We start from the raw sequence: 13,573 nt of genomic DNA on the forward strand, positions 1-13,573 counted from the left end.
GTGAGGAGTGAGGCTCGGATCCTCTCTTATCCCATATTCTCAAGCCTTTCTGGGGCTTTAGGTCCCACCCCAGTGCATCCCTCCCCACGCCCTCAGAGTGAGTTGTTGGGGGCTGACAGGGGTGGGGGGAGTCGGGACTGTGTCTATCAGAATATTCTTCCAAGTCTGTGTTCATATAAATATTTTATGCCCTCAGCCTTTGGGGCCAGGTTCTAACATCTCAAAAGCTTTTACTCCAATGACCACTGTCTCTGCCTGGAATTTCAAAGGTCTATTTTTAAAACCAAAAAGTTAGGAATTGTCCTGTCTACTTTTCTACTCTAATAATCATCTCTGATGAGGTGACTGCCTTACCCGCATGTTTTAGTTCTAGAGAAGGCATTACTAGAAATAAAAATATGTTAATATTTTTAAAATTGGTGCACTGTATACGTATAAAGCCAGATATCATCGAGTCTTAAAGAATTCAAAACAGACCTCTTCCTTATCAAGATAGATCAGTTCATGATTGTAAAATGTATTTAGGTTAAACAAACCCAGAAAAATTATTTTCATTAAGGAGTAACTTCAGAAATTTACTGGGCATAAATTCCTAAAAACAAAGTATGGGATCCTAGCTAACTAAAACCAACAGAACCTGCCCTGTTCTTTGTTTTTTGTCTGTTTTTTTAAACCTGTTGTGTTCTTAATTAAAAAGTTTCTTTCCTCCAGATACCAGAGAAAAATTTGGATCTAAAATTTGAAAGAAGAGCATCAGAAATGCTTAATATGTAAGTAAATATAAAAGACATTGTTTCTTATTTTAAAATCTCATGTTTACATAACCGGCTATTTAAAGCAAAACAGGGGTGTCTGGATGGCTCAGTCGGTTGAGCGTCTGATTCTTGATTTCGGCTCAGGTCCTGATCTCGAGGTTTGGTTCGTGGGTTCAAGCCCTGCATTGGGCTTCATGCTGACAGTGTAGAGCCTGTTTGGAATTCTCTCTCTCTCCTTCTCTCTGCCACTTCCCTGATTGTTCTCTCTCTCTCTCTCTCTCTCTCTCTCTCTCTCTCTCTCAAAATAAATAAATAAATAAGTAAATAAATAAAACTTTTAAAAAAGGCAAAATAACAACAGCATGTGGAAGCAAAATGTATGACAACTTTAGCACAAAAGATAAGGGGAAAATGGACTCATATTGCTGTCATGTTCATACATTTTACGTGAAGTGATAATTATTATTTGAAGATAGACTGTAATAAGGGCGTCTGGGCAGCCCAGTCATTTAAGTGTTTGACTTCGGCTTAGGTCATGATCTCGTGGTTCGTGAGTTCAAGCCCCGCATCCAGCTCTGTGCTGACAGCTCAGAGCCTGGAACCTGCTTATGATTCTGTGTCTCCCTCTCTCTCTGCCCCTCCCACGCTTGTGCTCTGTATAGGATATAGTGGCCAGTCAGCTATCTTTTGGTGTGGGAGGACCTCAGCTTTGCTGCCATATCTCATAGGAACTACCTGGAAATAAAGTCATTTCTGATTCTATAGCTAAGAGATCTCCAAGTATTCAAGCCTTCTTTTTGTGCATAGACTCCAGGTATCACCTCTGTGAGTCAACAGAGGTGCGCTCAACCACTCCTATTCTTGGGAGACTTAGGATCTTTGAACGGCAACTGACCAGTCCTTTATCCTTTTCCCCCTTCTTCAGCCTCTCCTTCAGAGTCAATGATTTCTGATAGGACGAGTAGATGGTTTTTCCTTTAGGAAGTGCTATGGGTTGAACTGTGTGTCCCTGCCTCCCCTCAAATTTGTATGTTGAAATCCTAACCCCTAGTACCTCAAAATGTGATCTTATTTAGAAATAGGGATTATTGCAGATGTTATTAGTTAAGATGAGGTCATACTGGAGTGGGGTGGGCCCCTAAATCAATATGACTGCTTTCCTTATAAAAAGGATAAATTTGGACACACACACAAGGAAAATTCCATGTGAAGATGAAGGCAGAGATGAAGGTGATGCGTCTGTTAGCCCAGGAGTGCCAAAGACTGCCAGTAACACAGCAGAAGCTAGGAGAGAAGCATGAGTCAGATTCTCCCTCACAGCTCCCAAAAGGAACCAACTCTGCCAACACTTTGATCTCAGACTTCTAGCCTCAAGAATCCTGAGACAATAAATTTCTGTTGCTTAAGCCACCCAGTTCATAGTACTCTGTTATGGCAGCCTAGGACTCTAATACAGGGACCCAGGGGTCTAATGACCCATCTGCATGGCTTATGACAGTCTACCTATTGCATTATCTTGGGAGTGGTATCTATTACCTAAATGACTCCATTTTCCCATATGGAAACCTCCTTACAGGTCTTTCTATTACATTTTCTGAGGTGCACAGAACTACGGAGACCGATTGTCCCGTTTTGCCTGGGACTAAGGAGGTTCCTGGGATATGAGACTTTCAGTTTTAAAATCAGGACAGCCCCAAGCCAAGCAAGATGTGTTGCTCACCTTATACAGAGCCCACTACCCGCTCAGGTCCTTCCCGGGCACAGCTGGGCCTAGAGCAACCGTCTTAGTTCCCTCAGCTGAGAGGGTTACCACAGGAACTGGGGAATTGTGTGCAGAGGAGGTAGGTGTTGTGACAGAGCCGTGAAAGCACCTCAAAGGTCTTGAACTAAAGGTAAGAGGTTCTGAAAGGATGGTGCAGAAGTGCAGGGAAGGTGCGGAGATGAAGCTGGAAAAGGTGATTGGGTCCAATTGCTAAGACCCTCTGGCACCATGTAAAATAACTGTACATCATTCTATCCTGTAAGAAAGACATGGCCTCTCAGGGTTTGAAGCCAGGGAGTTGTCATCAGAACAAATGTCTTAGAAAGATTATCATGATTTCTTTATATTTTCCCTTTGTAAACTTAGAGAGAGTAGATATAAAGGGACTTAAAACACGTATAAACTAATTTCAATATATAGATTTTGTTTGGAACTTGAAAAACTGTAAAAGGAAATGATAAGACAACAGGGGAATCTAAATACTTACTGGATATTTGATAATATTAAGGAATTTTACATTCATACCTGTGGTTATGCTTTTTTTAAAAAAAAAAAGCGGGGGGGGGGGAGGGAGAACAGAAGGTATTATTTCAGTAGCAGAGACAGGGGAAAAGGTGAGGGAAAGAAAGAGAAAGAGAGGCACTTTGAAAACCAGTGGACCCTCTCAAACATTCCCCAAAATAGCTGTGGGGGTAAGGGGTGGAGTGAGGACCCACCTCCAAATTATATCTTAAACGAAATCTAAACTCAACCTGAGATTCAAGGCTCTCCGTATCTAGATACACAAGCATTCCAACCCTCACCTTTTCCTAATAGGAATTGGTACTTAAACTGTACATCAAAGACATATAGGGGCTACATGTGCTACATGAGCTTTGGTGGCGAATCTGTCCCTCCGTCCCCTGTTAGGGGACCATGTCTTGGTCAGTGCCCCTCAGATTTTAAGGGAGGTCGGGTTGACCCGGGTGCCTTCTTTGGATGTGAGGCAGAAAGGATATTAAGAAGCTCATTCAGGGTAAAGAGAAGTGAAAGGGAGAGGTCCCTTTGGTTCAGGCTTGGACTTGCAAGTCTTGGAAAGGTCCGTCTCCTTTCTGAGCCTCAGTGACCCCCAGCCGTAAAGTTCGGGTGGTGTTAGAGGCGTTGTAAGAGCCCTTCCAGCTCTGACATCGTCTGATTGGGGAACGCTGGCTGCGGGACTCCGCTACACAAGCCGTCACACAGCTGTGTCCTAACAAAGAGCCGGGGTCTCGGGAATGTTCCCGCCCCCAGCAGGTTTTGGAACCTCCCAGAGGCCGAGGGGCGGGGCCTGAGCGCGCCGCAGCCAATCACTAAAGGTCCAGGGCGCCGGGGCGGGGCCTCCGCGAGCAGCCGCGGCGGCCAGGCTGGGTCCGAGCATCCCGTGGCTCCGGACCCCCTGGCCCGGACATGGCGGTCGTCCCGGCCTCCCGTCGAGGCGCGCTGCTGCTTCTCCTGGCCGTGGCGGAGGTCGCGGAGGTGGCAGGGGGCCTGGCCCCGGGCAGTGCGGGTGAGTAACTGCTGGAGCAACGGTTCGGGGCGGTCCGGGGCGGCCGCCTCAGCTCTCCAAGATGGCGCGGAGCAGGGGGCGGGGGTGCGCGCGACCCCCAGACCTGGACCTAGTGCGGTGACCCAGGGTCCGGAGGTCCCAGCGGGCGGGAGGGGGCGTCGAGACGGGACGAGCGAGGAGCCCTCCTCACTCCCGCTCTGTCCGCCGCGGTCATCTGCTGCCCTGGGAACAGTGACCCGGGTTCGAGGCCTTGCTCTGTCACCCACAGGGCAGGGGCCCCCGTCTCGGCCCTCAACCCCACACCGGGCTCAGGTCTCTGTCAGAAGAGGGTGAAATGCCTTCGCCCGGAACGGTGGCGAGGGTTGGATGGGATTTCCGAGGTGCAGGCGCCTTACCGCCGCCCTGGCCAGTTGTAACTTGACCCTCGGTTCAGTAAGGCAGACCTCGGGCGGCGAGCGTTGATGGGGCCCACAGCCTGCCAGGTTCAAGTCTCTGAAGAGAATCGGCCCGAGCCTGCTAAATCCACTTCTGCTGCCACCCGCGGTGGGTGCACTGTGTGTCCAAGGCAGCGCTGGGCTCTGGCGGGAGACAGATTAAAAATCAGTAAACTCTGCTTTCGGGGGGGGGGGGGGCGGCTAGCAGGCTTAAGGAGAGCTGTGTTCTTGCTCTTGAGGAATTAAACCAAGAATGGATAAGAAATTGTTCAGTGCTGGTAGAGTATCTCCCACGTGCCGGGCTTTAGGAGTTGATGCCAACTCCTGCCCTCTGCGAGCTCTCTGGCCAGGAGGTGGGGTACCGCCGGACACAAGCCGCTGGAATTCAAGGCCAGAGTGTCCAGAGGAGATGGAAGGCTGTGGGTGCACAGAGGGAGAGAGATGACATCGATCGAGGGTAGGAGGAAAATTGAGGGATCCTCCAGCTGCGCCCACATTGAAAGATGGCTGGGATTTATACATGCAGAGTGGTGGGGATGTGCATTGCCTACAGGCAGAGACACGTAGAAAGAGCAAAATCAATCCCAACAAGGTTTTAAGGCAGTTTACAATGTTAAAAGTTTCTTTTTTGTTTTTGTTTTAAGAAGATAAAGTATTTAAAGGTGGGCGAGAATTGTGTCAGGAACTTGGGATTAGATAGTTAATTGTAATGGGGTTCCAAATTTAGCTGTCAGTTAGAAATCAAAGGAGAGGAAGAGAGAAAATAGGAATATGCTGTGTATTCTTGGCTAAGTCAGCTTACCTTTCTGGGCCCCATTTTTTCTCATTAAGTTGATCTAAAGCATTTCAAAGTTATGGCCCATAGAATACTAGTTGTCCATTCTCATCCCACAACCAGTTGATTCTGTGGGAAATATTAGAGTGGAGTAATTAAGAATATCTGAACAAGTTACTTAGCCTTAATCTTTCTCTGTGTTAATATCCACAGTTACTATATACGGTACCTTTTGGATTTTATTGTGAGAATTAATTGAAGTAATACATGTATAGAATTTAGAATAGCGTATAGTAAGCACTGAAATGTTACCTATTACATATGTTTGGGAAACACTTCACATTGTACCCTTCTCTTATAAATTCACAAAACATGTTAGAGTCACGATAAAGGGTCCAAAGATGCTATAGTAAAGAAACTTGTTTGCTGGGGGAATGGGAAAAAGACTGCTAATAGGTATGAAGTTTCTTTTAACAAAAATGAAAATGTTCTGAAATTAAGTAGTAGTGATGGTTGCACAACTCCATGAATATACTAAAAACAACTGAATTGTACACTTTACTATTTTAAGTTTGCTTATTTATTTAAATTTTTTAAATGTTTATTTATTTTTGACAGAGATAGACAGAGCATGAGTGGGGGAAGGGCAGGGAGAGAGGGAGACACAGCATCTGAAGCAGCCTCTAGGCTCTGAGCTGTCAGCACACAGCCCGACCCGGGGCTCGAACTCACAGACCACGAGATCATGACCTGAGCTGAAGTCGGACGCTCAACCGACTGAGCCACCCAGGCGCCCCTAGTTTGTTTATTTATTTTGAGAAAGACAGAGATAGAGTAAGCCAAGAGTGGCAGAGAGAGAGAGGGAGAGAGAGAATCCAAAGCAGGCTCCGGGCTGCCAGCTGTGGAACCTGATGTGGGGCTCGAACCCACGAACCATGAGATTATAACCTGAGTGGAAACCAAGAGACTTAACCGATTGAGCCGCTCAGGCGCCCTGAATTGTACGCTTTAAAAGGGTGAGTTTAGGGGGAGCCTGGCTGGCTCAGCTAGTAGAGCATGTGACTCTCGATCTCCAGTTGTAAGTTCAAGACCCAGGTTGGGTGTAGAGATTACTTAAAAAATAAATAAAAGTCAAAAGGTGAATTTAGTGGTCATGATTGTTAATGTGTAAACTAAGGCATATTAAAATTTTTAAGAGTTTATTTGAGCAAAAATTGATTTGAATCCAATAGCACTGAATGGGAAGTGACAGGAGCTGGAGGAAAGATTTTCATAGAGAAGATGTGGAAGCAAACAAGGAAATTATTTGATTGGCTATAGGTTAAGAAGTTGCCTTATCCAGAAAGCCCAGGTGGCTGTTTGTGATTGGTTGACCTTAGGTTTCGATTTCTTAATCTTGAGGTATTATAAACGTAGGTTTTGGCCTGTATAAATAGGCTACTGAGGCATTAAAACCACCTCAGTCTAATGGCCTTCTTGTTTAATTAATGTAACCTGATTTGTATCTCAACAATTATAGAAAAAAAGAAATTCGTTTGCTTATAGAGCTCTTTTTTTGTTCGTGACACCTAAAGGATGCTTTAGAAAATGCTGGGCTAGATAATTTCTAAAGACCCTTCCAGCTCTAAAAGTCCATGACAGCATAGAGTTTGCATTGTTTGATAAAAAAAAAAAAAAAAAATTTCAACTTTGAGCTAAAAGTGAGATTTGTCCCTTGTACTAAATTCTAGGAAGCATGTATTGCCTGGTCCTTACATAAAAGATATTGAATAATACAATGGACAAAAGCTTCCACTGTGGATTTCAATCCTAAATAAAAATTGAGAACAAAATATTAAATTGTGTTTCACTGAAGGCCTGCCTGGCTTTTATTCCTGATCAGTCTTCTTTTTCCTCTCCAAGACTGGGTACTCGTGTATCCTCTGGTATAAGGCTTTACAAGTCTTATTTGTTCTTAGAGATATTTATTGCTATTCCTGGGGGTGGAGGTGAAGGAATGATATTACTTACTCAGTGATTATTTTGTCTTGTGAAGTTTGGCCACACCTCTACATTGGAGTAGTGCCACTCTTCCTATCCCAGTGTACTTTCCAATCTCAGCCCCACACGCCGCCCCGCTACCCCTGCCCATTTCTAATGTTCTCTTTGAAGGATGGGATGGGACCCTATGCTCAGATCTCAGGCTCTGTGTGTCATGGCACCTAATAGTAGCTCTGTTTCTATTTAAGATGTTTTGTAGTGGTATGAAAGAAGGAAAGATGTAACATTAAGGGCTAAATTTCAGTAAGTTGACATTTAAGGAATTATGTAATAGCCTAGAATCCTGAAAAAGAATGTAATGAATTTTAAGTTAGAAAAAAGCAAACACTATCTAGAGGAAAGTAATAAAAAACAGATTCTCTTCACAAAAACATATCTTGGCCCACATTGTGGAAAGAGCTAGGATTGGTGATAGACCAGATACAGTTTATTCTGGTGTGCTGAAAAAAGTTCCTGTCTCATATCCCTAGATTTAAGCAGTTTCAATAATCATACTTTTCACCAAAAGTGTGCCTCTTCTAGACAAAATGTGGGACAATGTCAAGGAGGTGGTTATTATATACTTGAAATGTAGTTTTTAAAAGAACAAAGCATACTTGCACGAGTTTGTCCATTTGAAAAATACTTATTGAGTGTTTGCTACATGTGAGTAGAGGGGGGAGTTCTTTACATAGTGATGAGAAGAGAGGCCTCTTTGAAAAGGTAAAGTTCAGCAAAATCTGAAGACTAAAGGTCTTAAGAAAGACAGAGATAGAGACCAGAAAGTGCAGAGGCTCTAAGGCAAGAAGGAACTGTTTGGTTGCAGCATAGGGCGCAGGAGAGTAGGCTAGAGCTAATGATGCTGAGCCTTGCAAAAAGCCACATAAGGATTATTCTGCATTATTTTATTGTGCAGAAAGAAACTGGTAGACTATTATGTAAGAGATATAAGCTTTGATTTATATTTTAGATCACTCTAGCTGCTGAATGAAAAAAAAATGTGATTATGGTAGGGTAGGAGTAAAAGCAGGTTGACTAGAAGACCTCTGTAGTAGTTGAAGCAGGAGATAATGGTGACTTAGAGTGAAGTGATGGTGGGGATAGAAGACGAGAAGTTCAAGATATATTGCTGATGGATTGGATGTGGGAAGTGAGGGAAGGAAAAATTAAAGATTATTTGTAGATTTTTAACCTTGAGCAATTTTGTAAAACATGATGCCATTTACTGAAGTCGGGAAGATGGGTAGGAGCAGATTAGAGGAGAGTTGGCAGGTGAGCCAAGAGCATCAAAAGTTCTGTTTTTGTATATGTTTAAGATAGATATTAGGAATAACTGCCCTAGGTCTATTGCTCATTAAGCTAAATTTCATACCTGTCAGTAATCCATGAAGCAAATATTTGTTAAGCTGTTAATAGTGCCAGACACCGTGATAGGCACCAGATACAAAGTGATGTGCAAAAACAGACATAGTCTCTGCTTTCATGGGGTTTATCGTTTAGTAGGAAATTCAGACATTAAATATCACCAATATATGTATATCTACATTGCTAACATTATGTGATTATAGTAGTATGTATCAGTTTATATTCTAAATCTGGAGAGTATTTCTGAGGAAAAATGTGATTTAGTCAAGTATATAGCACATAATGTGATGGGTGCTGTAAAGCACACAGATAACATGAAGACATCAAGAAAAGTATAGTATTAAGAGAAACTTTCTCATTATGGAATATACCACTGGGAGCCAGACTTTATACTTTTAGGTTCTTTGTTTTATAGATGGGAGGCCTGCAGCATAGAATGAGCAAAGGAGTTATCCAAGAATACTGGCTATTAGCATCCGTGAGGAGGACCTTAAGGAGAGTCATTTGCTTTAGTTGTTTCGTAATGATGAATGTCTAGGTTAAGGGTTTTTTGACCCCCTAAGGGAACAGAAACCAAGGTAGCTCAGGATTGGGGGCTAGTTGTGTAGCATCTAACAGGGAGACACATGGAAATCCAAAGGTAGGAAATTCAGCAGAGCAGCCCTGAGGGCTGCTGTGGGAACTGGAAAGCTGCCAGGAGCTAAGACTGCTGTTAGGGGCAGTCTCTCTCTACCTTTCATAGCTTCTCGGTGCATCTCTTGCATTTCCCACTCACTCTCCACCAACCAGCTTCTTCTTTTTACTCATCGTTTCTGTACTACCATAAAATTTCAGCTTCCCCTGCCCCAACTCTTCTTGACCTATGGCTGCAGGGCCCATCCCCAGCTGGCTGCATACTTCTGTGCCTGCGTATGTGATTGTCCAATTTATCTTTTGTTCTAGGCCCAAACCTCTTATGATATTGCTAAATTATGGGTTAGTCACCATATGAAATGTGGTACTAAAGTGTTACGGTGGGAGAAATAAAACTTTTTGTACCTTTTGCTGGTAAAAGCCTTTGTATAACTAGGAAATTGTTACTTATTAACCAATGAATAACATTTTTTGAGCTGGACATTATGCTAAATGGATACAAGAAGTTTACCGTCAAACTGGGGATACCATAAGTACACACATGATATGGTTAGAGAAGATTGAAATGTTAAGGTTGCCAGTTCTGACTAGAATATCAGGGCCAGAAAATCAAACAGAGCTTGGAGTTATTGGTACTAAGAGTTGAGGTAGGATTTAAAAGTTGAAAGTATTTGGGATTTAGGTCAGCAGGGAAAGGGCACTAAGCATTTCAGTCAGAAGGCAGTGTTCAAGGTAACTATAGGCTTTCCTTGTTGAAAAATAATAGAAGGTCAGGGAAGGTAAGGTTAAAGGAAGATTTGCAAAGTTTAGAATTGGAATCGCAAGAGGCCATTGTGGGCCCTTTATTAGAAGAGTGACATTATGAAAGGTCTATGTGGCAGTCATATTGGTAATTGGGAGGGGGAAGGGAGTTATTACCAGAAGACTTTGGGCTGCCCTCTGTAATCCCATATTGTCAGAATTATCAGAAGGTTTTTGAAAAGACTAGAAAGAAATATGTCAAAATGTCAACATAGGTTCTGGCAAGACAGTGGGACTATAGATCATTGTTCTTTTTACTTTCCAAAGCTTGGAGTTTCTTAGTGAAAAAAAAAGAATTATTTTAAAAATTTAAGTGAATATAATTGGCTGTTTGTCAGGCAATGGAGAAGGATATCTGTAACTTGCCAATAATTCAGAAAAAATACATATATCTTTCTAGATAAATAAAGCAGTATGACAAAATGTTAGCAATGTTGAATGCAGATAGTGCATATATGGGTAATCACTTTACTGTTTGGCTCTTCCTTAGGTGATAATATATTTTGTATATAAACCCAAACATACACATATCTTTAAAGGAATAAGTATAATGATTGCAAGAATGTACTTATAAGTTGAAGATGTAGTTGTCATTTAAATGCTTTAAAAGTGTCAATTTCCAGGCTGTTTTGAAAATAAAAATATGATTAAAAGTAAGATCAGAGGCACCTGGGTGGCTCAGTCGGTGGAGTGTCCAACTCGATTTCTGCTCAGGTCAAGATTCCAGGGTTGTAAGAATGAGCCTTACATCAGGCTCTGGCCTGAGCTTGGAGCCCACTTGAGATTCTCTCTCTCCCTCTGCCCCATGCCCCAGCTTACGCACATATGCACTCTCTCTGTCTCAAATTTTTTTAAAAAATGTTAAAAAGGAAAGATCAGCTTTTAAATGTTTTATTTATTTATTGCTTTAAATGTTTATTTATTTATTTTGAGAGAGAGAGTGAAAGAGTGCACATGCAGGCGAGTAAGTGCGAGCAGGGGAGGGGCAGAGAGAGAATCCCAAGCAGGCTTCAGGCTGTCAGACCTGAGCCCAAGGCGGGGCTCTGTCCCACCAACCCAACCATGAGATCATGACCTGAGCCTAAATCAAAAGTTGGTTGCTCAAACAACTCAGCCACCCAGGCGCCCCAAGATCAGTTTTTTGTTAACATGTCTTTTTTATTTAGAATGACGTTTTCTAGTATCAGCTCAGATTTAGTTTTTTTCTCAACAGTGCGGGATATATATATGTATATATTCTGTTTTAGTAATTCTTTAGGAAGACATTAATTAGGAGGAATCTTTATTTTCTTTAGAAAAGAAAACAAGAATAGCTTTTAATTAACTAAATTGAATTATAGCTTTTAGGAGGTTTTTGTGGCAAAATTCCTTTTAACTTCAAAAATCCTATAATTCTATGAATATTTTAGTTTTAGATTAGGGTGTGTATTTGTTGTTTTAAGTGCTGGTTGGTCTTAGAAGTTGCATTTTTCCCTTGTGGCTGGAGCATGTGCTTCCTGCTTACTTGCCTATCTTTAGTACACATGTGACCCAAACGATTAGCCAAACCTTGATGTTTCTAATTATTAGGTAATTCTGCTTGCATGTTTCTAGATTGTACCTCCTTAAAGCCAATATATATGTCTTTTAGCAATCTGTTTGGGTTTTTGTTTTATTAATTTTGTAATTACAGACTCTTGGAATAAGAGTGCAAAATATGACACTTGTCCTTATGTGTCGTTAATGAGGATAACACCTGAGCTTTGTATTTTCATAATGTGAATATCAAATTTTATTTTGAACTAATTTACCTTTATCTGTTCCATTCCATTTCATGCAAATAAGCAGGTTTTAAACTATTTTTCTTGAAGAATAAGAAATTAGTTTAAAAACAAATTATAAATACAAAGTATTTTTAGAATCCATTGCCATATAAAAACATAAGGCTTTGGAGAGTTTTTTTGGATTCTAATTGTTAAATGACCCAATTAACCCATTTTAATAGCTCTAAAAAAGACAAAGACCTTTAATTACCACGTTAATTGCATTTGAATCCCTTCTCCCCATTCTTAATGAAGGCATATGAATTGATGTCTATTTGAAGACATTTATTTCTTGAAAAATATGCAGTGTTAAAGATTCTAACAAGTTTCAAAGGAAGGAAAATGTGCGCCAATGTAATAATGGCTAAGGTTAAGAAGAGGGTACGGAAAATGTGATGGAGTTTAGGTCCCCTGAGCCTGTTCATGGAGGGTGGCAGCCCTCTCAAGGGAGGAAATGCACTATTACAGAGGAATGCTCCATTGGGAGGGGGAAGGGAGTTATTACCAGAAGACTTTGGGCTGCCCTCTGTAATCCCATATTGTCAGAATTATCAGAAGGCTTTTGAAAAGACTAGAAAGAAATATGTCAAAATGTCAACATAGGTTCTGGCAAGACAGTGGGACTATAGATCATTGTTCTTTTTATTTTCCAAAGCTTGGAGTTTCTTAGTGAAAAAAAAGAATTATTTTAAAAATTTAACTTTGGGGGTCACTACATTGTAAATTTGACCTTAACTATTAAATAGGAAAAAAATAGGCTTTTATATTTATGTTTTTAATAAAACTTTCCATTGTTATTGGACTTTTAATTATAACACATTTTGTTTCTGTTCTGAAATAGACCTTTGCTCCAAGAAACTGTTTTTCAAAAATCCCCAGGCCCAGATCAGACTCTTGTCTGCCTGATTGTTTACTTTTTGCTAAGCTTGTGCTTATTGGGACCATATGTTATCCTGAGTTATCTTTGCTCACGATCAGCTGGATTTTTTGCCCTCAAATGACCTTTGTGTTAGAGGCTAGTAGAAAGTGGCAATTTCTACAGGACTTCAAAAGAGTACATTATTATCACACAGGAGAGCCCTTTTTGTGTTTTGTTTTTCTTTTTCCTACCTGCCCTCCCCATTCTAATGAGTAATGAGGCTGGGGACATAACTAAATCTTAGAAGTTGGGGGTGGGGGGAAGCTTAGCATGGCATGGCAGGGAAGAAAGGGTGTTTTGAGAAAGCCTCATGAGTGATTGCCCCCCTCTCCCCTCGAATTAAAGTTTCTAAGAAAGTAACTATAGCTTTACAAACAAGGGACTTTTTCTTCTTCTGATTTAGTGACGTTTTTATATTCTTCAGAATTTGTAAGTCAAGCGTTTAGAACTTGAAGCCACTTTTTTTTTTTTTTCATAGAAATAATATTGGAAAGCCAGCCCCACAATCGTCTTCTATGGAACAAAACTATAGTAATATGCCAGTAGTATCATATACTTTGACACTGTTTTATAGAGAACAAATTCCAGTTTTGAATGTAGAAGGCTTTCCTTGTAAGATCTAAAGAGGACTTATTTTATTCATCTATTTATTCTTTCCTTTCCCCCCATACAAATCCTACCTTCACTAAAAAAGCTCTTCTTTCATCTACTTTGTGTAATGAAATTGTATAGATTGCATTTGAAGAGATTATGTTGCAAATTTCTATTTTAAACTATTGTATC

At 41.3% G+C, this 13,573-nt stretch overlaps 1 protein-coding gene across 1 annotated transcript in view; it reads left to right on the forward strand.

Moving 5' to 3' along the window:
• The first annotated feature begins 3,867 nt into the window (after nt 1–3,867).
• The window catches only part of RECK (reversion inducing cysteine rich protein with kazal motifs), an 85,356-nt gene continuing 75,650 nt past the window's right edge, over nt 3,868–13,573 (forward strand). Inside the window, exon 1 of the mRNA XM_011288552.4 lies at nt 3,868–4,042. Within this exon, the coding sequence (XP_011286854.1) occupies nt 3,943–4,042 (100 nt within the window). The 5' untranslated portion in view covers nt 3,868–3,942. The remainder of the gene's footprint in view (nt 4,043–13,573) is intronic.

This window comes from Felis catus, chromosome D4 (genome assembly GCF_018350175.1).
Source record: "Felis catus isolate Fca126 chromosome D4, F.catus_Fca126_mat1.0, whole genome shotgun sequence".
NCBI classification, from domain to species: Eukaryota; Metazoa; Chordata; class Mammalia; order Carnivora; family Felidae; genus Felis; species Felis catus.